At 39.4% G+C, this 24,990-nt stretch overlaps 4 protein-coding genes across 5 annotated transcripts in view; 2 read left to right on the top strand and 2 right to left on the bottom strand.

Annotated features, from left to right (window-relative positions):
• tbcd (tubulin folding cofactor D) overlaps window positions 1-16,515 on the bottom strand; it is a 38,038-nt gene extending 21,523 nt beyond the window's left edge. The window contains exons 1-13 of the mRNA XM_084744959.1: window positions 16,055-16,515; window positions 15,910-15,960; window positions 15,704-15,801; window positions 15,419-15,520; window positions 14,721-14,867; window positions 14,368-14,423; window positions 11,689-11,821; window positions 9,391-9,436; window positions 8,695-8,827; window positions 7,225-7,361; window positions 7,078-7,138; window positions 6,870-6,944; window positions 6,275-6,369 (exon numbers count right to left, since the gene is read on the bottom strand). Of these exons, the coding sequence (XP_084601085.1) occupies window positions 6,275-6,369; window positions 6,870-6,944; window positions 7,078-7,138; window positions 7,225-7,361; window positions 8,695-8,827; window positions 9,391-9,436; window positions 11,689-11,821; window positions 14,368-14,423; window positions 14,721-14,867; window positions 15,419-15,520; window positions 15,704-15,801; window positions 15,910-15,960; window positions 16,055-16,220 (1,300 nt within the window). The 5' untranslated portion in view covers window positions 16,221-16,515. The remainder of the gene's footprint in view (window positions 1-6,274; window positions 6,370-6,869; window positions 6,945-7,077; window positions 7,139-7,224; window positions 7,362-8,694; window positions 8,828-9,390; window positions 9,437-11,688; window positions 11,822-14,367; window positions 14,424-14,720; window positions 14,868-15,418; window positions 15,521-15,703; window positions 15,802-15,909; window positions 15,961-16,054) is intronic.
• On the top strand, window positions 769-6,226 carry znf750 (zinc finger protein 750). Its single transcript, XM_084744957.1, has 3 exons — window positions 769-948; window positions 3,172-4,469; window positions 5,140-6,226. The coding sequence occupies exons 2-3, from the start codon at window positions 3,193-3,195 to the stop codon at window positions 5,705-5,707; spliced, it is 1,845 nt and encodes a 614-aa protein (XP_084601083.1). The 5' UTR covers window positions 769-948; window positions 3,172-3,192; the 3' UTR covers window positions 5,708-6,226.
• Window positions 16,516-18,353: 1,838 nt separating the features above from the next.
• fn3krp (fructosamine 3 kinase related protein) lies at window positions 18,354-21,688 on the bottom strand. 2 transcript variants are annotated; one of them, XM_084744055.1, is made up of 6 exons: window positions 21,392-21,687; window positions 20,352-20,503; window positions 20,136-20,227; window positions 19,887-19,969; window positions 19,618-19,740; window positions 18,354-19,008 (listed from the first exon to the last, which is right to left on the bottom strand). In XM_084744055.1, exons 1-6 carry the CDS (start codon window positions 21,530-21,532, stop codon window positions 18,670-18,672), a joined length of 930 nt encoding a protein of 309 aa, XP_084600181.1. In that variant the 5' UTR covers window positions 21,533-21,687; the 3' UTR covers window positions 18,354-18,669. The 2 variants fall into 2 exon arrangements, with proteins under 2 accessions (XP_084600181.1, XP_084600182.1); XM_084744056.1 differs by lacking the exon at window positions 19,887-19,969 and having other exon boundaries at window positions 20,140-20,227; window positions 21,392-21,688.
• A 391-nt stretch (window positions 21,689-22,079) lies between these two features.
• Window positions 22,080-24,287, top strand: arl16 (ADP-ribosylation factor-like 16). The gene is made up of 5 exons (XM_084744958.1): window positions 22,080-22,209; window positions 22,768-22,823; window positions 22,937-23,053; window positions 23,150-23,265; window positions 23,878-24,287. The coding sequence occupies exons 1-5, from the start codon at window positions 22,134-22,136 to the stop codon at window positions 24,041-24,043; spliced, it is 531 nt and encodes a 176-aa protein (XP_084601084.1). The 5' UTR covers window positions 22,080-22,133; the 3' UTR covers window positions 24,044-24,287.
• The last annotated feature ends 703 nt before the right edge of the window (window positions 24,288-24,990 follow it).

Consider the following 24,990-nt stretch of genomic DNA (forward strand, 5'->3'; position numbering starts at 1 on the left):
ATGCATAAAGAAATCACTTCAGATTCAAGTAGGACTTCCATTGTTCCTTGTATTTTTTCTTTATTTTTTTTCCCATCTTTTGGAAATACAGGTAATAACAGTCAATTGCTCCATTGTACAAATTTCCCAGACTATTTCTGTCCACTCAGGGACTGCAGGAGACTTTAGATTACTTATATTATCTGTCCTGTTTTTCAGCCCAGTTGGCATATTTGGCATATTGGCATATTTACACAGTTGTCTCATCTTTTTTTACAGTGTATTTTATTCTTTATTTAATTAAAAAGTCATTGTTTTGAGTGTGAGTGCATGGGTGGAGTGAAAGGAGCTATACAAATAAAGTATGATTTGATTTGTTTTCTATCTGTAAAAGTTGTAAATCTGTAACACTGTTTCCTTGAACGCTGCCGACATAAAAAGTGATCTAACATCAAACAAGATCAGCACCACTTTTACTTGCGAGTATGCAAATGACATGTCAATCACTCCAGTTTGCCACTGAACTTCACTTGAAACTTGATGCTTTGATGTAAATCAACGTGTTATTTACAGTAACTGCAGAACGACACCTGTGTGGTCACTCTCACAAAGTAGAAGAGAAACGGAGCAGGAGGAGGGAGTTAGAGCCCCCACCCCTCCCCATCATGTAAATCATCGCTTGAGGCCTGACTAATATCAGCTACATCGATGTTGCCTGAGGGCCCTGCTGTTTGGGACTGAGGCCCCGCCCACTGGTGAGACAACACCTGAGAGACAGGAGCTCACCACACAACTAGCATCACATACTCATGCACCATCACACATACTCACAAACACACACCGAACTTTAAGCACATACTGGAGCGGACGTCCTGACCAGAGACTGACGCTGGCTGTGGACTGTGGAGCAGCTCACTGTGGCTGAACACTGAAGAAGAAGAGACGACTCTGTGGCTACAACCAGAACAGGTGATTTTTTTTTTCCTTTTCCTTTATTGACAAAGAAGCTTCACTAAACAACATTTTATTATTTAAAGAACCCCGTCACGGCCATTTTGTGTTATGGGAAAAGAGTGTTTTGTATACTGTTGGAACTAGTTTGTAGTGTTTATTTAGGGTTGGTATATGCTATGATTGCACCTGTTGCCTCAGGATTTTCAGTAACTCCTGCTTGCGCTGCCATACGGACACAAAGGTAATGCTGAAAGTCTCTGCAGAAGATCTTCTACAAATGTTCAAGATAGTATTATTTGTTATTAATAATTTAATTTAACTTATCATTGATTTCCTTTTTCTGCATCACACTTCTACATTTATTTATTAAGGGACGGGGATGGGGACATGGTTTAGGAATTATAAAAGACACAATTGATTATAATGTCCATGTTTTTGGTACTGGCATTGTATACTGCTTAAAATAATAAAATTATTATTACAATAAGATACTTAGTTAGGTAACAAATGCTTTTAAAAACAATTTTATATAATTATGCAGACTGGCCTGTAAATTAAAAAAAAAGTATTCACCTGAGCTTATAGGGGGAAAAAATGCCTTTTCTTATGAAGGAAAAAATGAAAAATGACTGAATTATTCAAAGTGAAGCGAATGTTCAGAAGGGATTTTCAAATGAATTTCAGTTCTTAAGAAGGGAGTGGCTTTGCGTGCTACCACAGTTGGACAGAAACTTGAGTGACAACTTCTTGCGACAGCGCACGACAAGCAGGTTCCTCCATGCAGCGCCCTGCAACACTTAACTCACCGCTTTAGGTGATGTTTCATTTCAAAGGCGAACCCGGTGTGTTTCAGGTGCCACACACTTCACAGTTTCACTTGAATGGCGAGTTTCAGCTATTATTACTCATTCTAGCATGGAAAGGGATTAAATAATTATTTCTCATGCATCTCCAGAGCTGATGAACTCATCAAATGATCAAATGATGATGTTAGGGAGCTGAGTGCATCCCGCAGGTGTAGTCATGGGAAGCAGGTGGCTGGTAGTTCCCACGCCGACAGCGCAGAGTTTAGTAAGGTTGAGAGAGAGAGCAAGTCTCTGCATGCCCTCCAGGTCTGTGTTAGTAAGTGCCTAGTGTACCCGACACCTGCCTACCGAGCGCCTTAGCGGCTTTCTAGCTTTATAACAGAGATGATATCAGAGCGGACAGACAGGTGAGGAGGCAGGTCGAGTCGAGGCGTTTGTAGGCAGCTGCCAGTCAACCTAAACCACACTGAGACTCGAGTGCACCTATGCAAACATGTGGGGATGTTTTGCATACAGTCGACCGGTTTTCATACTTAACCATTTCTCTGTTTGGTGCCCAACCTAGTGTGAAGAAACAGTTGCAGAAATACATTAGCCTGAGGGTGCGGTGTTTTGTGCAGCTAGAGATTTTTCTGCCCGAGCAGTTAAGAGAAAAACCTTCCAATGAGAGCCACTTTCCACCTGAACCAGTCAGACGACTCTGTTAACCTCATTACTTACATGACAGTCAGCACGGTGAGAATTGCTGCAATGATTCACGAGTTTCTCTAATGTGCTTTAGTGTCACTTTCCCCAAAAGCTTCAGTGAAAAGAGGACCTTGACAAAAACTTAAACCACCACTCATTCCTAGGGGATGTCACTATTTCAATATTGAATTGAAATCCTGAATCCTTTTTTCCCCAACCTTCACCTACTTGGGGTGCACATCCGAAGAAAAAAGGCAACACTGTAGCTTACAGGTTCTTATATCACACTTGATATAATATTGGGGCTGCAATTCATACTTATTTTCATTTTTGGTTAATGTGTATATTACTTTCTTGATAGTTTACTGTCATAGAGGAGTGTAGAAACCAGGAAATATTCACATTTAACGAGCTGAAATCAGAGAATTTTGACTTTGTTTTCTTAAAAAAAATGACCCGGGCTCAACAACAAGGATTGTCTGCTTGCCTGGAGCAAATAAATCTAGTGACTCTCTTGCCTGACCATGTGTGGTAAAAAATAATTAAACCATTAAAATATTTTGTTAATCCATGAATAGTTGAAGTATTTTTCCATGCAAAATGGCAGCCCATTTCAACCTCTCAAATGCAGATATTTCCCACTTTTCTTTGTTTAATTTCATAATAAACTAAATGTCTTTGGATCTAGAGAATCATGACACCATTACTAACTCCCAAACTACAATGTTCTGTTATTTTTCTTCAGAAAACACGTATTCTAAGCAAGATGGAAACTGTTCAGGAACGCAAGCCAAAAAGGCCCCACTACATTCCCCGACCGCCAGGCAAGCCCTTCAAGTACCAGTGTTTCCAGTGTCCCTTCACCTGCAACGAAAAGTCCCATCTCTTCAACCACATGAAATACAACTTGTGTAAAAACTCCATCTCCCTGGTGTCACAGAAGAATGGGCAAACGGCCCGACAGTTCAAGGCTGTAGCAAAAGGAGTCCCTGTCAAACCTAAGGATTGTCCGAGCCCGCAGCCGGCAGCTCAGAGCGACAAGAGTCCTGAGAAACAGCAGGGAGTCGAGGAGAACGACAAAGATGAGGGAAATGAGGACACAGAAGAAGTAGATGTTGGGCGTGACAGTCCGGTCAATAAGGACAGCCAGAGTGTGACAAAATCAAATACAGTAACAGAGAGAGAGAACAAAGAGAGCAATGAAGCCAAGTCTACGCCACGCCCATCTGCTTTCTCACCCGTTACACCCAAAAGTGACGGAGCAGACACATTTAAGTCACCTGTGCAGCAGTCAGAGGAATCGCAAGCTCCCGCTCCCGCTCCCACTTTCAACCACCCCAGTTTCCCGTGGGGCACAATTTCACCATCCATTCCCTTAAAACCATTCCCCCCTCCCCCCATCATTCCTGAATACCCTCCTTATCTCCTGCCAGACCGGCCCCTGTATCCACCATACTACCTCTCAGGAAACCACCACGCCAATGAGCCAAACTCGCCTTCTTTCCGCCCAGAGTTTCTGGAACCACCAAGGCCTGTGGTACCACAACCCATCGCCCCGCCTCACACTTCCCTCTTTCCCCCATACCCATACAGATACTGCCACCCTCTCCACCCGGGGCCCCCTCTGCATTATAGTCTATACAGACCCCACGAGCTCTCCATGCCAATTACAGGACCCAGATATCTTCCTTTGGATTTGTACGGCCCGACCTTTGGGCCTAAGGATTATGACTTGTACATGCATTCACGTGCCAGTCACAACAGCATCAACACATCGACACAGGACGGCAGCCACGGGCAGAGTGGAGACAAGGAGACCAGGCTGAGCCCCAAAGAGGGCTGCTCAGCCTTGGGGTCCCCCGACAGACCCAGTCATGCACACATCATCCAGAGAGACCAAGAGACCCCGCACTACACCAACATGGGTGAGGCACAGACGAGCACCCAACTAGGACACACAGCGCCAGCCATCAAACACGACTCAAGACAAGAGGAGTCTGCAGAAAGCCTGCTGCAGTTAAGAAATCAGCATGTGGATGGAGGGTAAGTAAAAAAAAATGTTTTTCTTTTCTTTCAAAAATACACATTTTCTTTTAGGCTTTATAGCTACATATCCATCGAGATCGTTTTGGAAGTATCTGCTGTAGACATGTCTGCCTTCACTCCAATATAATGGAACTAGATGGCACCCGGATTGTGGCGCACAAAGTGCTAAAAAATACATTTTAAAAACTCAACAGCAATGTCTCCTTCTGGAAATCATGACCCAGTTACTCAGAATAATCCACAGACCTTGTTGTGAGCAGATTCAAGCAGGAAATACTTTCGTTCCAGTGAAAAGAAAGTTATTTTGGTAGATTCTACTGCAGAGTTGAATTAGTTGCTGAATGAAACTGCTCGAAACAAGGTCTGTGGATTATCTTGAGTAATCGGGTCATGGTTTCTGAAAAAAGACATTGCTTTTGAGTTTTTCAAATGTATTTTTGGTGCTTTGGGCACTACAAGCCAAGTGTTATCTGGTCACATTATAAGAGAGGAAGACAGACATCTCTACAGCTGACATCTCCAAAACAATCTAGATGGATAAACAGCACTACAATCCAGAGAGAGATTTTTGATTTTGGAGTGACGTGCCCCTTTAAGCCACAGTAAACTGTGTTTATAATTAAGGCAGTCAGTCTGTTTACTCTTAATTTTGACTTGTTTCTTTCAGATCAGCTGAGAGCAGCAGATATTCCTCAGTTTCTGAACAGTGTCCTCAAACTACATCAGACCAAGACGATGAGCACAGCAGAGAAGATCTGGCCCCCCTCAACCTCTCCACAAGGAGCCAGGACAAAGAAAAAAGTCTGTGCTCAGATACAGAGAAATTAAAGAGGCAAGAGCTGCCTCTAAATCTCAGCCTGCGAGCGCCTTACAGCAGCCCTGCACACAGCTCTGGCCTGAGCACTTCAGAGGATCTTCAGCAGACGCCAGACACCGAGCTGGATGAAGAGCCATGTGACCAGAGGCAGACTGCAGCACTGGCGCTCTGTCAGCTCGCCAGCGCAAGCTCCGCTGCCTCCTCATGTGACTTCAGCACTACAGAAGCTGGGCCCTCGGAGGGCAACACAGACGCTACAGGTTCTGGCCCTCCAGAGAAGGTCAAGCACACAACCAAGGCTAAGGCAACGGGTGTGAAAAGAGCAAACAGTGGGCAGCCTGAAACCAGCTGCCATAAACCAAACAAAAGAGCAAAAGCACCAGGGCGGCCTCTGAGGAGGAGGCCTCGTTGCTGCTAACAGCTAAACTCTGACTGTTGCAATATTTGATAAAAAGGACAGAATACCTTCAGCACAAAAAGCCTCAACATGAAAAGATCAACGTTATTGAACATTAAAGGTGCTACAAGATGTTTTAGTCTCAGGTTTATACTGATGCCACTATATGACCTACATTAGCAAACAAGACCATCAACAAGAAGATTGGCTAAGTTTACAGAATATGAAAGTTCCTCATCATAATTTTTATGTTAAAATGTTACTTAAGCACTGAAAGATTTGATTATTCTAGCAAGAGGACATGTGACATGTCTATAGCACTGCCACAAGGTCAACTGTAAGAAAAAATGTTGAATGCAAATACTTGTTGTCACACATCTTTGTATATTATGTCTTGTTCTCACACTTGATTGGAAAAGGTGAAAGGCAACTTTTACAAGGGTTCTTAATATTTAAATCTGGACATTTTTGTAACATAGAAAGTCCTGGAGATGTATTACAAATTGTAAATATGTTGAATAAATAAACAACAAAAAGTGACTTGTGTATAATAGTCCATGCATCTCATGATAATCTGTGGACACGTACCATCTGTTAGTCTGGAAGGCAGCAGCAGGCCTCTCCTACCAAGCTCTGCCAGTGCCAGGCAGCCTCCGTGCCAAGCATTGTCTGTTTCCTGGAAGCTTGAACAAGAACACACACAACACCAGAATCAGAATTATTTCATTCGCCAATGTGTAATGCACACAGGGATTTGACTTGGTGAAACACTGCAGTGAAACCAGAAATGTTAAAAAAGGTAAATACAAGAATTATACACATATTAAGAATAATGAAGTATGCTGCCCTATACTGCATATACTGGTTGACATTGAAGTATACTGTATATCCAAGTTAAGCATAATAATCAAGAAATCAAGGTCATTTATTATCATACAAATCAGAGTTGTAGTTCTTTCATGCTATAAACAAAATATAACATATATATAGATAATTATAGATAAAACTAATGCAATAAACACTGCCAACACAAAATGTAAAAGGGTCAAAAAACACAGGTCAAAACATTTGACATATTAGTGGGATAGAAGGCTGCTTGAAAAATTGTCCCTGTGTACGGATACTTTGAAAAACTAAAAAACATTTCTGAATCGGATCCAATATTTCCCCAGGATGAACCTACCTGAAGCAATCCAGCACTGAACCAACAACCTCATCTGCCAGCTCTTTGGGAAGCCTCCCAGTCACCCTGCCAATGCTTAAGGGTTAAATAATACAGATGATTACTATGACACATAAATTCTTTGACACAAAGAATACCAAAGACAAGTAGCTACAAGGATGTTGTCAACAGCTCAGCTTTGGTAGGTGACACATGAATAAACTGTTACCCCTTTGCTGCAGACCAGCGCACGATTGTTTCTTTATCTTTTAGTCCCACCAGCAGATGCTCTGCAAAATAAAATGCAAAGCTGATTTCCTGAGCCGAGGCAGTGAGATAAACTTTTTTTTCAAAGTGGCTGGAGGCTGAAACTCACCAATAACAGTCTCCACTTCCTCAGGAATGTCATAGTCCTCCTCCTGTTCTTGTGTCTCCACTTCAGGAGTCAGAGCGGCTGTACTCGACTGGGACATGGCGAGATTTGCTGCCAGGGAGCGGCTGCCTCTCTGGTACCTGAAAAACACACGCAGAAATGCTTTAAGGCACTCAAGCGCTGTGCTTCTGGAAAAAGACCTGATATTAAGCAACTCCCAACTGAATGGGGAGCCATAACTGTTGATGTTCATGTTGTTTTTGTATCAACAATATTTTTACAGACGCAATGGCTGCACTAGGAGATAAAAAAAAAATCATACTGCAGTTATTGCTCTTGTTTTTAGTCTTTAACTACTTATGACTTTCCTTATAAGGCCTTGAGACTAAGTTTTACATTTTGCTTTGCACTTATGCACTGCTGCACTCCTGCTCCTGTGGGTTTTAGTTTCCATTTTATCTTATGCATTCTTTTGTCATCCTTATTTTTACATTACTGTTACTAGTATTATCAAGTAGCTTTCATCCATGTGAAGATGTATTTTATGTATTCTATCCTCATTTTGTCTCATTTTTTAAGAGTGGGTTGTATTTTTCCATCTAATTTTAGATTCATTTTGGGATTCTATTCCTGTTTCTATTTTCATTCTGTGTCTCTTTTTTATGTAAAGCACTTGGTGCATGTAATTTCTTTACTGTAAAGCACCTTGGGCTGCATTTCTTTTCTAAACGGTGCATCTCTGCAGCACTAGAATACTTCATTATAATTCATTTTGTCAAACATCAGTGCATATCGCACTTGGCCATATTGCAATTTAGATAATATCTTGATTAGTCTGACAACATTAAGTGGCAGACTGCTGCAGGGATTAACAAAGTAAAACTCACCAAAAACATTTGGCCTCATTGTTCCACTGTTCCACAAACTGTGGTTTAGTTCAAATAAACCTTTAAAATCACTGATGTAGGTGTGAAAATATTAAGAGAGGAGCGAGAGGGAGGGCAGACATCAGAAAAGCAGGGGGGAGAAATGGCATATTGAGTTAAAATATTTTCACATCTACCTCTGTGAACATAGGGTTTATTTCAACAGAGTGTGTCTTACAATGATAAAAGGCTGTTTCTCTAAATTAGAACAATAAAAGAGCTATTTCTGATTAAACTAAAAGTTCTATATCATGGGTCTTCAATAGAGGTTCTGCAACCCCTAGGGGGTCCCCAGAGTTACTGCAGGGGTGTTGCCAAATTATTGTTTGATAATTTTTCAATTTTTTACATTAAGATGAATCCAATACATTCATAGCAAAGATAAATCAATTGCTAATGTTTGCCAATTAGCTGTATTATTATCACAAGTGTACAGACACTTGTGTGAGCCACAATGGATCACCGCAGCAACAGCGGCACAGCAAGATGGCGGAACACACAAACTGGTTGCCAGGTTCATCGACAGCTGGATATGATCATGTCTGACCTCCACGCAGCCACACGTGGCTTCAGGAAGGTGAGGCCGAGCCTCTGGGTTAGTTTGACACCGAGCTTCCTCAGCATGGCCTGGCTGCTCTCTGACAGATGTTTCTTCTCCAGACACTGCAGAATGGTAGGAGCTGGGAAACAAATAACGACATCAATATAATCTGTTATGATATTAAATAAATAGACAAACATACAGGAATATGTGTATTTTTTGAGCTATTCGGCTATTGGCTAACAAAGATATATTGCCAAGCCTTTTGATCAGGAAAAAAATCTGACTATGTTGATTATTCAAAGATTTAAATATTTATTTGCATATCACAGGGACACAAACACAAAATAACCCACATGCCAGCTCCGAATGGACTGTCTCTACAGAAATGTGTAGGCAGAAAAATGCATTGGATAGCATGTCAGAGAAATTCATAGATCACATTCATGTATGTGCAGGCTCTATAATTATACATTTAAACATCAATAGCTGAATTCAAATATCTGCCCTCTGGCACAGGACATTTAGATGAAAAACAAATGATTCTGCTGCCACATGCAAAAGCCACCGAACAAAGACTACGACTGTGACAATCACACGCTTCATTGACTCAGGAAATACTGCTTTTGCTTTGACCACCAAATGGAGATTAGAGAGCAAAGTCTTCAATCATTATTTTAAATGTAGATAAAGAAAACCTACCATACTGTAGGAGGTCATCTCTTTTTCCATGCTTGAAAAGCTTCGCCTGGGGGACACAATTAAGACAATCAGATCAGTTAAAGGTATCGCAGAGGACACATAATAGCAATAACATTTTGAAACAGCAAGTATTTCACTAATAAAACTATAAAACCCAATTCCAAAAAAGTTGGAACGTTGTGTAAAACGTAAATTAAAAAAAGAATGCAATGGTTTGCAAAACCTTTGACCTTTATTCAATTGCTTTTTATTGCTTTTTTATAAATATACAGTCTGTCTGAGTTTGATGAATGCTGACAACAATCTGACATGTGGTCTCATCATGTGGTACCCGCTATACACTTTTGTGCATTTTTAAAGCAATGTGTTGAGAAACATTGCTCATAATTGTTACTATTTGCCAACATAGTTTTGCACAAAGTGGTGAACCTCGCGCCAACTGAGAATTTCGAGGATGCCCCTTTTATACTCAATTATAATCACCTGTTACCAATGAACGTTTTTATCTGTCAAATGTTCCAAACAGGAGTTTTTTGAGCATTACATAACCTTCCCAGTCTTTTTGTTGCCCCTCTTTTTAAAAGGCGCAGACATCAAATTCTGAATGGATGTATACAATTTAAACATTAAATATCTCGTATTTGGACTGTATTCAACTGAATACAAGATGAAAAGTTTTTTGCAAATCATTGTATTCTGATTATTTTTGACACCACATCCCAACCAAATTCATAGTAGCGACAATTTCTTTTTGTTGTTAAATCTTGAATCTTTGCAGCACTTTACACTCAATTTACACAGAAAAAACAAGCAAGTATTGGTGCTGTAGGCTTGTTGACTGAACAAACAGAGCCAGTTTTGAACGCCCTAAGCGCCACATAGGCTGGGGCCGACACACACACACACACACACACACACACACACACACACACACACACACACACACACACACACACACACACACACACACACACACACACACACACACACGCCTTCTAAACGTGCTATGCTAGTTTATGTGCCAGTAATATGAGTGCGATGTACTTGCTTGAGGGCTGAATTACATTACCTTAGCTGGCAGGAAGTGATTTGAAAACACCCTTCATCATTAATAAAGTTCTGCAGTGAGAACAGGTGTAATTTGAGAAGTTTGCCAGTGGAAAAGTGGATTTTATTAGAAGTAAGTACCCTTAACGTCATTTTCATTTGCTGAAGAACCGTTTAGCTTAAAGCAGTGGATTACTTGACGCAGCAGGTCCCACACATGCAGCAGGTGCATAATACACCTGCCAGAACCACATTAGGTATTGTGTGAGGCATACCAGTCATGTCAGCTCTTGTAACTACCTGCTGCAGGTTATGATAGAGGAGTGCACTCTTAGAAATAAGGGTTACAATAGGATTCTTCCAAAAGGGGCGAGGTTTTATCCAGAACAATCTACTTCTGAAGAACGCTTTTTAGAACAAAACAGGGCTTGTCAAAGATTGCTGAAAGCATGAGTGTTAAAAGATATTTTTCTTCATTTTAAACAATGAAAACTGTAACGTAGATTGTTAAATATGTAGGTTCTTCATAGAACCCTCTGAAGATACAGGGGTTATAGATTTAACCCTTATAAAATATATTTCGATATTTAGATTGACCTGGGTGAGCTCTACACGAAACCACGGAATATAAAGAGGTCACTGGTCAAATCTCCTCAGGGGGGTTTTGTTAGCACCTTTAGAAGGTGGCACAGTTCTAGACAGAAAACCCTAAGAGGGTTTTGGGTCGAACCATTTGGGGTGGGTCTAAAAGGGCCTATACAGAACTTTTCCACCAACATGAAACTGGTACTGTTTGGTTCACATTAACATTGAACCTCTCTGAGCATTTCCACCAAAAATCAAATGGTTTAGGTTAAAAGGTTGTTTCCCAGCTGGAACCAAAAAATATTCCTTGGGTACGAAAGTGGGTGGGTCATATTCTAAAGGGTGGTGCGCACTGAGCAACGCCCTTTGTTGGTGGGTCTATAGGCCTGAAGGGGGTTCTGGGTGGAACCTTTCACAGATGGTACATGATGTCCGGTGTTCTAGGTATAACCTCTTATTGCAACCTTTACAAAGGGTTCTCCCAGGGACCAAAAAGTGTTCTCCTATGTGGATAACCCAAAGGACTTTACATGGTTCTAGTTAGCACTTTAATTTCTAACAGTGTACACACAGATTACACTGGCTTCAAGCATACACAGACTAGTGTACGCAGGTTTGAGTGGGATCAGAGTGTGAGTGTGTATGTGTGTACATGTGTGTGTTTACCAGAGACTGCAGAGCACCATCCAGCACCATAATGTCTCTCATTGACTGGTCACTGGTCTGAGATACAGTGGTGAGGCTCCAGTCCAAGAAATCTCCGAGGCGCTTCTGTTTCACATCAGGGCGTGTCATGAACCTGCACAGTCATGTACAATAAGACAAGAGAGAGACCAAAGGTTTAAAGAGGATAAACAAATGCAGACACCAGTAAAGACAGTAGAACCTCTCCCTCTACTGGCCAGAAAATTAATTACAAGTAATAACTTTATCCAGATTGTATTTTGTGCTTGGGACAAACCTGAAGACTAGCCGAAACCTACAAGGACTGGAAAAAATACACAAAAAGATTGCTTTCTTTTTAAGAGTCAGAAAGGTGCATAATCTTTATGACTCTATACAGCACACACTTGCTCTTGTTTGCTTGGTCTAATCAGGTCTGTCTCCAGACACCATCCGGAGTTGCCGTTTCACTCATTTAACTGCATAATATTGATCTAAACAGTAGAATCATTTTGTGAATTCAACTGCGCAATACACTGGAATCAATACTGCATTTATTTATTTATACTGGATTTCAGCCAGCCTGTAATCTTATTTATAATACTCTTGCATTTTACCATACTTATTTATGTACCGCATCTTCAGCATAATTGTTTGTTTACAACGTTTGTGTACCAGTGCTGTACATGAAATAAAACCCTTCATCACTACTTTTGGTAGGTTTTGATTACAGTGTTCTCTAACTCCTTAATTTAGATGAGAGAAATTTGTAAAACAATGAAGCGATATGCAACACAACATTACTGATCAGCCCTGGTGTAAAAACTGATGGGGCTATTAAAATTATCCCAGCTGAACACAAACAAATCCAAGTCAAACCTCTAAATAAGCCTGAGACGGAATGAAGAAGACCTAAACCAACACAAACAGTCCTATTCAAAGTTTTAACCACACACAGTGCTTTGTGATATTTCAGAGTTACACATGGTATTACTTACAACAGTTTTACACTTTCAGGATCAGGAAATGTGATGCTGTCCATTCTGACACTACTGAAACTCCTGATCATGTGAACTCTGCTTGCAAACAAATTGACAATTTTCCTCCAAGTTCAGGTGACCACGTGGAACGTGTTGCTATCAGCCGACTACACCTGTGGACATTGAACACTACAACAACTTCCTCACATAAATGATTTATTTTGCGTTGCCTAAGTGGTTAAACTTTATCATCTTGCCCAGACTGAGGCACCAGAATATAACATAAACATATATATAATGTGTTTATACCACAAATGTATGTATGAAGCTAATGCAGCTGACAGTACTTGGTGTAACCGTATCAAGCCAGCAATAAAAGTTAAAACCAATTGGGGTGAAAAATAAATAAAATAAATTATGATCAGCAATCAAACAGTACAATATATGACAACAACTGTGATGCCTCAACTACATTGTTACCAGATGTTGCAGCATGTGGCTGGTATCGTTTTCACCTTGTGAGTCTGTGTGTGTGTGTTATCATGGCAAAATGTGGTCCTGCAAACAGACTGTAGCGGGAACTACCACAGCAGTCACAAAACTTCACAGGTGTGTAGGGAAGATGCCACTGGCCCTCCACATTTTACGCCCCTGGCTCACATTCACAGATCACTGTATCCCACTTTAAATCATTCCTGCCCACTCAAATACATTTGGCAATTAACTATTTCACCTTATGACTCTGTACGTGTGTGTGTGTGTGTGTGTGTGTGTGTGTGTGTGTGTGTGTGTGTGTGTGTGTGTGTGGGTGTGTGTGTGTCTTTCTAAATCCAGTCCCAGACCTTCCTGCAAGTGTAACAACTTTAACACCAGCATCTTCTTTGTATGGATATTCTCTAAACTATTTGACTAACTTTGTTGGTTGTATAATGAATAATGGTTGTATAATGAAGACAAAAATAGATCTAACATAAATAATGGATCATAGAACGTGGTCAGGACATCCATCACAGTGAAAGCCTCTAACTGAAAATAGCTGCACTTCAGTACAGAAATGACAGAGAGCATTTAATGTGGAGGCGTCAAAAACATGAGAGCACTAACCAGTCATCTGGATAATGTTAGAATCATACAGAGATATTAATATCCAGGCTGTGTTCCATATCATATAATGAATATGAACAACCCCTTGTCTAGACCTCATCACATCTGCCTCACACTTATGTGACGACAGCGTTCACGCCACACTGAAGCGTGTGACTCCGTATTGTCCGTGCATTTCAAAGTGTCCAGCAGCAAAAGAGCAGCAAACTTTCTGTGTTGTGTTTTCCTTCAATATATGTGAATATTCCCTTTTCATCATCACAAGCACTGAGTGTGTGTGTATACAGTGGGTAAGAATGAGCAAAAGAGAGGAGGTAAGGAGTTTTTATAGTAAGTATAGTAAGTAGTAAGCAGTCCAGCATCCATCCAACATCACTCCTTAATCCTCAAGAATTTTGTGGCTACAATGGTATATTCATCTCATATCTGATATCAGATAATACTGAGTCTGCAAGTCCAGCTGTAAACATTGAAAACCTGAAACTTTTTTGTGAAGGGCATTATTGTGTCACTGTTAAGAGTTTTGGAGACAACCACACAATTAAATTAAAACACTATGAACACTATGTAATTACTTGAGTTTTGTTTGTGCACTTACTTTGATACCAGTACAGATGCAGCATCCCTGGGACTGTCACTGACGAGTAGATAAGACTGGAAGGGTGGAAAAATATGTTATACATACTGTATAATGACATGATTGTACAGCATAACTAACCACAAATCATTATCAGGGCTTAATACGATTCAGATATTATGCTAATGTATTTTCTTTTGAAAGGTTTCTCTGTTATAATAGGGAAACATACAGTTTTTTTGCTGTAATTATGGATATACCACTGAAGTCTTGATGATAGAGACAAGTCACTATAGGAACATGTACAGACCAGTCTCTAACAAAAATAGCAAAAGAGCAGAAAGAATCAAAATTAAATCATATACTTAACTTGCCTTTGCAATGGCTAGAATACGGTCCATGATGGGCTCTCTGGTCTTGCCGCCGTCTGACTCCAGATGGCCATCCAGACGATAAAGGTCAAAGGGTATGAGGCAGGTCATGGACAGCCACAACAGCAGCATGTAACGAGTCTCCCATGTCTGGTATGAGTTGATGATAAAGCACATTATTGTTAAATGTTTGATAAAGCTGACAATGATGTATGAAAGGTCTAACTGTGAGAGCTTGTGGTTAGTTGCATAAACCTTTACCTGGCAGCCCCTCTTGTCTTACTTCGACAGTGCTTCCCTATGATTATGACTGCTCAGATTATTTGTATTATTTGTATGCTCTTAACTTGCACACCCAGTTCAGACAGTGTGCATGTGAACATGGCTCCAAGCTAGGGATCTATAGTGAGACTAAAAACATGGTGAAAATGATGTATTTTAAGTCAACTTGGCATGTCGAGGTTTTAGGAGACTTAGATTACATCAGGCGAGCAGTATGGAGGCATTTTATGCTTTTTTTGTGTGTTTAAAAACCAATCACTTCTGCAATACAGTGAAGCTCCAGTAGTGTTGTGCGGACTGAAAAAGAAGTAGATAATGACGGAATTTTTTATTTTGGGGTGAACTATTCCTTTAAGATTTAAGGCCAACCTTAGCCTAAGTGATTTTACGCAACCCTTTAAGAGTACTGACGGTCTCACCTCAGAGTCTTTAGGATCCTGCCTGGACAGCAGGTCCAGAACTGGCTGGACATCTGCCACCTCATGGGGAAAAAGCTGCATGAAGATTTTATAGCCTCTGACCTGCCCAGAAAAAATAATAATAATATGAACACACCGGGGACTGTCTCACAAATCAGGATTACTGAATTAGCTGGACAACTTTACTGTGTCAGCAAAATGAATGGTTTATTCTGTGTGGCGCAGCCTGGATTTTCACAGACTTAGCAGACAAAGATGTGAACCAGAGCAGTGGTTTTGACTGACCTTACAGATGATGTAGAGAAACTTGAAGCCCAAATGAACCAATAAAGGGGGAGACTTCTCACTCCTTACAAACTCCAGTATCATGTTCACCATCCATTCTAAGACAAAAATGTAAAAACTGAAGAGATGAGTGGTCGTTTTAATGATATCTACATTCTACAGCATCTACAGCACAGATTACGTTTAGTTATATCATAATAATGTACCTAAATGTGGGTCCAGCAGATGAGGCTGCTCTTGATATCTGTTCATTATCACTGTGGGAGGAAAACAGAAGAGTACGAACCAGCTGAAGGCATCATCCAAAGCACTGATTAACATAGTTCATTTAGGGATGCATGTCTCTCTTACCCAGGAACCTCTCTGTGGTGGACTCCCTGGTCACCGTGTCTCCGTAGACCTCCGGCAGGCTGGTGATGAGAGCTCTGGTCTCATCAGTCTCACTGAAGCCCCCCAACACAGAGGCTACAATAACGTCCGATTCTCCTCCCCCATTCTCTGCCTCCGAGAAAGCCATTATATCAGACTTTTACCCACAAACAGTGTCTTTGTTGCAGAGGCTAACGTTAGCGTCTGTTAGAAGTTATGACTCAGTTAGCTAGCTAATATTAGCATTTATGCCGAGCACAATCAACGGCTGTGATACGACATGGAGTCAGTCTAGAGACTGTTAAAAATGGCTAGTCATAAACTGCAATTAATTTTAGTTAACAAAGCGAGACACGATTTCTTATAACATCTCTGTTATGATGCTCCTACACAAAATGTGTAGCTGTTGTACTCAAGCCCGACAGTGTCTAGAAGGGAATCGTTGTTTTGCGAAACTCTCGCGAGATCTGTAAACGTTGTCCCTTCATTATGCACATTGTACACACTAGTTATAATTCAGAATGTGATAACGCTGTGATTAATTTCTGGGTAGGATTATGGACAGGAAATACTTAAAGAAATATCGTATTTTGAGTTAAAATGATCATTCTCGCGAGATCACGGATCTGGGGTTCCCTTCTAAACACGACTAGTGCCTCCGCCCCGGTACGGTAAGCGAGAAGGCTCAAACATAGCGCAGGTCACTAGACCGCTCTCTATTTATTATTTTCACTTTTTCCCTCTTCTTTCTTTTTTCTTTCTCTATTTACCCCATAACTCTGGGACATATATGTTGTTGATTGTTTGAGATTTACAATAAAGTTAATTTTATTCATTGATTTGTAATGTACTGTACTGCAAGTGACAAAGTTTTAAAGAAAGACATTCAAAAAAAGAAATTCATTGATGCTTAATTTGTTAAATATTGCATGTTTATTAAAGAATTACCAAGCATCTGTTACTATGCATAGGAGAGCTGTGAATTACTGGTTTAATAGCACACACACCCTTCACCATCATGTTACTTCAAGTCAGGACAATCAAAATTATATTTATTTGATGTCAGTGTTCAGGACGAACACTTTTCATCATCACAGCATTTATTGTTTTTTAAGCAATTGATAGAGAACATCCAAAATCAGGATTCATTACTATAAAGTCACACTTGCTAAGTGTATTTAGTATCTCAGTCTGAGCATCGCATCAAACAGTCAGGCTATTACGATGTACATAAAGTATACAGCACTGCATTCACCTGGAAAATTATTTGTTATTTGCAAAGAAGCATAATTCAGTCAGGTAGTGTACAAATGCAGGCAACGAAAAAGGAGCAAAAACTAAGAAAAGGTTTGCAGCATAGCAAAAAAGAAAACTCAGCTTCACACTAACTTAGTAAACCTCTTGGTATTTGTTCTTTTAATTGATGAGTGAGCCTGATGAAGAATACCAATAACATACCAGTGAGCATTTTCCTGTTGAAAAGGCATTTAAAAATGACCTTTTGAAGATCTTGATTGAATGCTCACATTTAAACAATTTTTTACCAGAATTTACAACAGTGAAACTTTAGTAAAAAAAAAAAAAAAACTGTGTCGTGTGGAAAAACAGACATTAATGTTATTATTCTTTCATTTCAGACTGTTTATCATCTGTTTTGCAATTGGGAATGTTTTCAGGATGTACTTGTATGTCTTTATACTAAGAAGGCATACATTTTGAGGTACTGAACTTAAAAGTAATTATGCAGTGGTTTGTTGATTCCATGTCTGCCTAATGGTTCTGAGCAATCCTCCATGGTCCACTTGATATCAATGTATGTGGCACATGAACTAAAATGAGTTTGACACCCCTGCAATACACAAATAATACCTGCATCACTTTGGACTCTCACTGAGAAACTACATCCAAATTTCTCAGTTGAAAGTCAGAGGAAAAAAAAGATCATAAAGTGCATCTCTAACGCTTTTTATCCTTCCTCCTGGTGTATGTACCTTTGATGGAATCAAAGCTGTAACCCATTCCTAAGTGCTTGCACATGTGCATTAGGTTACATCAGCAAGTGTAGTTTCTGTATTTTACATTACATTACATGCAGTTCACATATATTAAATTCTATATGAAACATTAAATGCAATGAAATTACATCTTTGTGTAGAACAGATCAACATTGAAATCCCGGTTGGTGCTCACTGGGATGTTGCTTGCTCTTCCACTTGAAGAACAGGTTTGAACAAAAAGTTTTAAGTTGGTGAGCTGACTTACACACAAGTCACTGCAGAATTGAAATACACTAACGTAGCTTATATCCTTGTTTAAACAAACCATTTAAGACAGTAACTGAAAGATATGGATTCTGTTTTTCAAATGTTGGAAGCAGGTCGGTGCAGGTTGAGCAGGCAGGGCTGAATTATTTTGCTACAATGATTCTGTATTTTCTACACAATGTAACAGACATCACAATGTTAGAGTGTTATTTTTAGTGTCTTCAACAACTAGCCACACTGTTTTTGGTCAAAATAGCATCTGTCAGTATATACATATAACACTTGATGTTAGTTTAAGACTGTGAAGCTTTCTATAAGTTAGTGTGAGTGAAGTTACTTCAGTAGGCTCTTCATAATCCTTATTGAGGAGCCCCTGTAGCCACCACCAAAGTGGTTCCAGTGGTTCAGGTAGTGAAAGAGTTGGTAAAGCTGGTTTCTTGTTGCAAAACCTGGAGCTTTAGGAATCTTTTCGTGGTAGGCAGAGTAAAAGGAGCTGTTGAAGCCACCGAACATCCCAGCAATACCCAGCTCAAACTCCGAGTGGCCGTAGAAGGAGGCTGGGTCAAAGATGACTGGGCCATCTGCACACTCTGCCACATTTCCTCCCCATAAATCTCCATGGAGGAGAGCGGGGACAATCTCCACATCTGCAAAAAACTTGGGGATCTTCAGCTGTAAACAACAAACACAATTATTAAGTCACACTATCAGACTAACTGAAAAACTAACTGAAATGATAAGTGTACATCTTGTCCCTGACAAATAATGCCCAAAAGCTTAACAAAAACTAAACATTCTAAAACAGTAAATTAACTGAAATAAGCAAAATCACTCTGGAAACTAATGGAAAACAAATTGAGCTGAAAACAAAAGTTAAAAACCAAATAATACTCACAAAAAATACAAAACTATAATAACTCTGTAACAAAATATCAAATATCACAATAAAAAATGTCTCAATATTGTACCAGACTGTGACAATATCTACTATGATATTACATGCTTAATTATTTCATTATATTTTATGTCAGATTATTGATCTGACAGTCTTTGCAAACCCTGTTTTTTATGAATTTTACACAAACAAAAAAACGCTGTACACATCAGATTTATTACTTAATAAAGGACATTTTTCAAGCTATCATTTTTCTTTGTATTTTCATACTGCGGTGAATATCATGAACTTTTTAGCACGGTATCATCGTAGCTTGAGTTTTTGGTATTGTTAAATCCTTAGACGTGTCATGTTTTCTTTCTGAAGGGGTTTGAGGGAGGGTGTACCTGTAGCTGGGCCCAGAGTTCTCTGGCCTCACGGTCTCCATAAGATTTCTCCACCAAGTTGAGCTGGTGCTGCAGCCTCTGCCGGGAGTAAAATGTCACCCAGTCATCCTGCCACTCATTGTCCTGAGGACAAATGAAAATGTTGCTCTTGACAATTGTAACATCTCAAAGACACATACTACAAATGTACTTCAACTTAGCCACTACAATACAATACAGTCCTATTCTGCCTAGTATACACAATATACAGATATAATATGTATTTTTACCTGTGGTAAATATCCACAGCATGTTACTACACTGAAGCCAAATCTTTCAACAACATCCACTTCTGACTGCCCAGCTCCTTTTCCTGTGAACAGTCAAATGTGTTATGCAGTAAGACTTAATAATTAGCATTTAAATCAGCCTTAAAATTTGAGTTGACTGCTATTTGGTGTAATATTAGCAAGTGTGAAATATTCTTTGTGCATTTGTCTGCATTTGCATGTACCAAAGTGAGGTTAAATGTGAATTACCCACTGTCTGCTGCTCTTTATTTAATTTTTCCAACTGTCTCTTGTTGTGGAGATGCAGATCTGCCAGCTGATCACCAAGGTGGTTTGAGTACCTACACATTAGATTTGGAAAAAAAACTAATTTAAGAAAAAGGAACAAAATATATAACTACATGCCCCCTATTCTAAACTGAACACAGTGATACTGATGCTGACAAACTGTATGAGATCTCTTACTTGTTAAGACTTCTCATGTCCAGATGTTCCATCACAAACACACATCCTCCTGTGTCAAGCTTAATCACCTTCACAGGTTTGGGGACTTTCACAGTTTCTGTCTTTAAAATGGCTTCCAAACTGGCCATCTCTCCATCAAACATCAGTTTTGCCTGCATAAAAAAAGAAGTAAGTGAGTAGTGCAGTGGCACAGAGTTTGCATGTAGGAAATAAAATTAAATGTACTTAAAATGCATATTTAATTACTATTTTGGTATTTTGTGATTTGTATTTTAAAAAATAAGATCTAATTTGTATAAAAAATACTTTACGAGCTTGTATTTATGTGTCTGAAATAGAGGTCTCCAATCAGTGGTTTATGAATCAATAATTAAATTAATTGTCAACTATTCTGATGATTGATTAATTGGTTTGAGTAATTTTTCAAGGAAAAACATCAACATTTTCCAATTCTAGCTTCTTAAATGTGAACATTTTCTGGTTTCTTTAATCTTTTATGACAGTAAACCACATGTCTTTGGGTTGTGGGCAAAAGAAAACATTAGAGGAAGTCATCTTGGACTTTGAGAAACACTGATCAACATTTTGTCACAATTTTCATACATTTCATAGACTAAACATCTAACCAATACATTGACAGAATAATCAACAGATCAATCAACAATGATAATAATCGTTTGCTGCAGCCCTAATTTAGAATTCTTAAAATAGATTATTTAACAACTTTTATTCTCAAATTAGACACATTCTTATGCCCAAGTTTAAACTGTAATATACCATTTTCTCATAAAAGTATTTTGTATTTTATTTAAATACATTTAGTGAGCAAGTATTTGTAATTTGTAAGGAGATCATTTATAATGTATTTATGCCAATGTGTGTTTGTACACTGTACAAAGTTCAGTAGTACCTGGTTGGGTGTAGCTAACCCCTGGATCAAAACCTGAATAATCGCACATTATTTATCATGCATTCATATATAATATACTACATTTATCCATATGGTATATTTAAAAGATAACACAATTATTTTTAAATACCTCGCTCTTGTGATTTATCTTCACAAACACTCTCCCAGTGTCAGTATCATAACTCTGACCCTCGCTGATGCATCCACCTCCAGAGTAACCAGTTGACTTCAGCTTGGTCGTCCCCAACTCTTTCTTTAACTTAGCCTCCATAATTACTTCCACAAAACAATTCTTGTTGAATTATGGTGGTGCTAATACCAACAACGCAGTGTATCTGCAACGCCTAGGGAAGTTTGGGGGGCGTTTTCGACAGTTTCCGCCGTGTGAGCCAACGATAAACCTTGCTCTAGCATGGTGATCGTGTTTTGCTTCCATTTTATTTATAAGGCAGAATATAACCAATCAGAAACAAGAATAAAATGATCGACATCTACTTTGTCCTATCACGACAACATAACGTAGTCACATGAGCGTCGCCATGGTACCACATGACTCTAAATTACGTGTGGCTACATGCTAAGGTCGTATTCACAAGGGAACTCCAGACGCGCGAAAAATCTCGTGAGAGTGATCATTTTAACATAAATCATGATCATTTCCTAACCCTAACCAAGCGCATTCTGTTCCTAAACCTACCCAGATCTTAAACACAATATTGCCACGTTAAAAACAGTTAATAACTTTGTACAGCGTGCGCAATGAATAAACAACGCGCACAAATCTCGCGAGACTATTGCAAAAATAGGGTTACATTTTAGACACGACCTTATGCTGCTACTGGTTTCGCTATGCTTCTGCTTTGAAAACCGACATGAGCAATAAAGATATTTGTCTGCTTCTTGGAGCGACTGGCGTCGGAAAAACGTTGCTGCTGAAACGTCTTCAAAATATCCTTTGTGTTCAGCGAAATGTTTTGAACAAGAACTGTCAAAAAAGTATGCAGTATTGTAAACTTTGTAGTTATGTAGTTAGCTTAATTAGCTAGCTTAGTTAGCCCGATCAGCTAGTGTAGTAGTAACCGTTTTCTGTTAGGTATAGTGATAGAAGAAGTGCTCAGATATTTTACTGTAGTCAGAGTAAAATAGTATGTTACAAGTAAAAGTCATGCATTCAAAATCTTACTGAAGTAAAAAAGTGTGTTGTCTTCAAAATATACTGAGGGTTCTTTTATTTTTGGAGGGACTACAGGGTCTCTGTAAATGATATTATAAATAAATATTTAAATATATATATTTCTAAATACTACGGTCAGAGTACCTGCTCTATATGAAAAGTGCCTTGAGATTGCTTTTGTTATGACTTGGTGCTCTTATAAATAAATTGACTTTATATTAGCTTCATATATGACCACTTACTGTTTATACTGAATACATTTTTGGCTCTGTAGCGTATGAATGTCACAGTACTGGCTCATGTGGATATTTTCCTGAACAGATTCTGTTCACAGATCAGTTTGCATGGTTTAGGTGAACTAGGGGCACCTCCTTCTACTCTTCCTACAGTAAGTAATGATGAAAGATGATTTTGTTTTTGTTTTGTTTTTAAAATTGCACTCTCAGATCTGATGAGACTGCCCATCCCTGTAATGCCTCCAATCTCTTGAAACCTCCACAGGTGGGAACTAACCTTACAGACCTGACATTGAAGAAGAAGAAGGTGACATTAAGAGAGCTGGGAGGCTGCATGGGTCCTATATGGTCGAGTTATTTCAGAGACTGCTCTTCTGTCATTGTATGTTCTGCGTATCCATACTGCATGTATTTGAGGTAAATAAATTGACTGTTGGAATGATTTGACAGAATGTGGCTTTCTTTTGTTTTGTTCTAGTTCATGGTGGACTCAGCCAACATTGCTCAGATATCCTCCTCCTGTATCCAGCTGCTGTCAGTACTCTCTGCTGAGCCTCTGCAGAGCGTCTCTGTGCTTATTCTCTTCAACAAGAGGTGACACACTCAAGCGTGCATATCACTCCACATATTCACTTGCCATACCTGCAAGAGTCAGTGTCAGCAGGTACAACACAATATGTATCAATAATCATAAGTCACTTGGTGAAAGTTGCCTGTGCCAGTGTCAGGGTTCGTACGGGTGCCGGGAATGCTTGAAAACACTTGAATTTTGACGTGTGTTTTCAAGGTTTGAAAAGTGCTTGCATTTTGAATTAAGTGCAAACCTTTTGTTCTCCAAGGTAAAATTGATGATTTTCCAGTGGAGTTTGGTTTGTTTTGGTTCTGGTTGTTATATCACACTTAATACCATATACTCTTTTTAAAGAATCATGGCCCTAAAATCTAAAGTGATATATTGTGGATTTGGAGAATTTGACACCCCTAATAATTTTCTGTAGCACAATAACATTTGATTTAATGTGGTGAAAAAGTGAAATTATCATTTTGAATATGTGTATGTAAATACATAATTGAATACAGCTGTATGGTCCTGGGAAAGCTTGAAAATGCTTGAAAAGTGCTTGAATTTAATTTTGGAAGAGGTGTAGGAACACTGCATTGTCTGTTTTTTTTCTCACTTAAGTGTTTCTTTCCACTCTTTTCCAGGGACATGCCTTGCACTATGAGTCTTGTAGAGATAAAGTCACTGTTCAGATTGGATGACATCATTGCGTCTGCTACTCAGCCAATCACGTCTCTGGAACTCAGTGTCCACACTGGACAGGGACTTCAAGAGGTGCTGAGCTGGCTGGAGTCCATCACAGTCAAGTGAACTGGGGTACATTTGTTCCTTCTAAAGTGATGCTACTCTCACAGGACTTTAAGTCATTACCGCAAGACTTTTGGCAACAGATGTCAGTATCCTCAGTGTGCAAAGACTCTTCACACACTATTTTAAAGAGGATTTAATAAGGTGCTTTGTGTTGGACACTGAAAAAGTGGCAAGATGTGACTGTTAATGCTGAATCTTTGGCCCCATATTGGTGAATATGGAGACTGTTCAGAGGAGAACAGGAAAGATCTGTTAAAGGATAATGGTATCTGCCATGTATAGATCAAAGAGAGTGACACATGCAGAGGCTCAGGATCAGATACAGTAGGCTCCCCCACTGATTGAAGACGGATATGCATGAGTAGTAGGTCCATTAACCTTGTAGTAAAAATACAATTACATTTTACATTGGTAGTGGTTCTGCCTCCCAGGGGGCATTCAGATAGTGTTGGTGGCCACTGGAAGGAATATTTTTGAAAGGGAGGCGTTGGAGTGTTCTTTGGGGACATTTTGGCAAATTTACACCACAGATTCATGACAAGACGAGCTGAAACTTACAATTAGTCCTCCTTGCAAAAGAACGTTGTCCGCAACCTTCTAAAACCTGCCAGTTTCCACCAGTTACCTCAGTGTTTATGTCAGCTTTGTGCCAATTTCGAGCTGGTAGTTTGTAGCACACCTCCATGTTGCCTTCACAGGAATGGAATGTCAATTTCACCAACATGGCAGCACTGTGTCCACTCTTCTTTAGTTCTGCCCGTGGAGGAAATTAAGTTTTTCTTCCTCCTGAAAGCATTAATTTCTCAGCTGTGTCATCACTGTGTTTACATGTTTAAAGAGGGATATTCCACTGTTGGATTTCCCTACTTTTGTACTCTAACTCAAGTAGTTGTTTGGATGAAAAATTTTCAGTACTTGTTTCAAAATAACAGTACCTTTACTTGAGT

This window comes from Lutjanus erythropterus, chromosome 19 (genome assembly GCF_056507025.1).
Source record: "Lutjanus erythropterus isolate fLutEry1 chromosome 19, fLutEry1.hap2, whole genome shotgun sequence".
Classification (NCBI taxonomy): Eukaryota; Metazoa; Chordata; class Actinopteri; order Lutjaniformes; family Lutjanidae; genus Lutjanus; species Lutjanus erythropterus.

What these genes read in the sequence shown, in the direction of transcription:
- fn3krp (XM_084744055.1), bottom strand. Translation starts at nt 21,532, where the DNA reads ATGGAGGCTAAGTTAAAGAAAGAGTTGGGGACGACCAAGCTGAAGTCA. An exon ending in AGATAAATCACAAGAGCGAG is followed by an intron (nt 20,504 to 21,391) that starts GTATTTAAAAAT and finishes TTTTTTATGCAG; the next exon opens with GCAAAACTGATGTTTGATGG. An exon ending in TAAAGAGCAGCAGACAGTGG is followed by an intron (nt 19,970 to 20,135) that starts GTAATTCACATT and finishes GACTGTTCACAG; the next exon opens with GAAAAGGAGCTGGGCAGTCA.
- arl16 (XM_084744958.1), top strand. Translation starts at nt 22,134, where the DNA reads ATGAGCAATAAAGATATTTGTCTGCTTCTTGGAGCGACTGGCGTCGGA. An exon ending in GAGACTGCTCTTCTGTCATT is followed by an intron (nt 23,054 to 23,149) that starts GTATGTTCTGCG and finishes GTTTTGTTCTAG; the next exon opens with TTCATGGTGGACTCAGCCAA. An exon ending in CTTATTCTCTTCAACAAGAG is followed by an intron (nt 23,266 to 23,877) that starts GTGACACACTCA and finishes ACTCTTTTCCAG; the next exon opens with GGACATGCCTTGCACTATGA.
- znf750 (XM_084744957.1), top strand. Translation starts at nt 3,193, where the DNA reads ATGGAAACTGTTCAGGAACGCAAGCCAAAAAGGCCCCACTACATTCCC. An exon ending in AATCAGCATGTGGATGGAGG is followed by an intron (nt 4,470 to 5,139) that starts GTAAGTAAAAAA and finishes TGTTTCTTTCAG; the next exon opens with ATCAGCTGAGAGCAGCAGAT.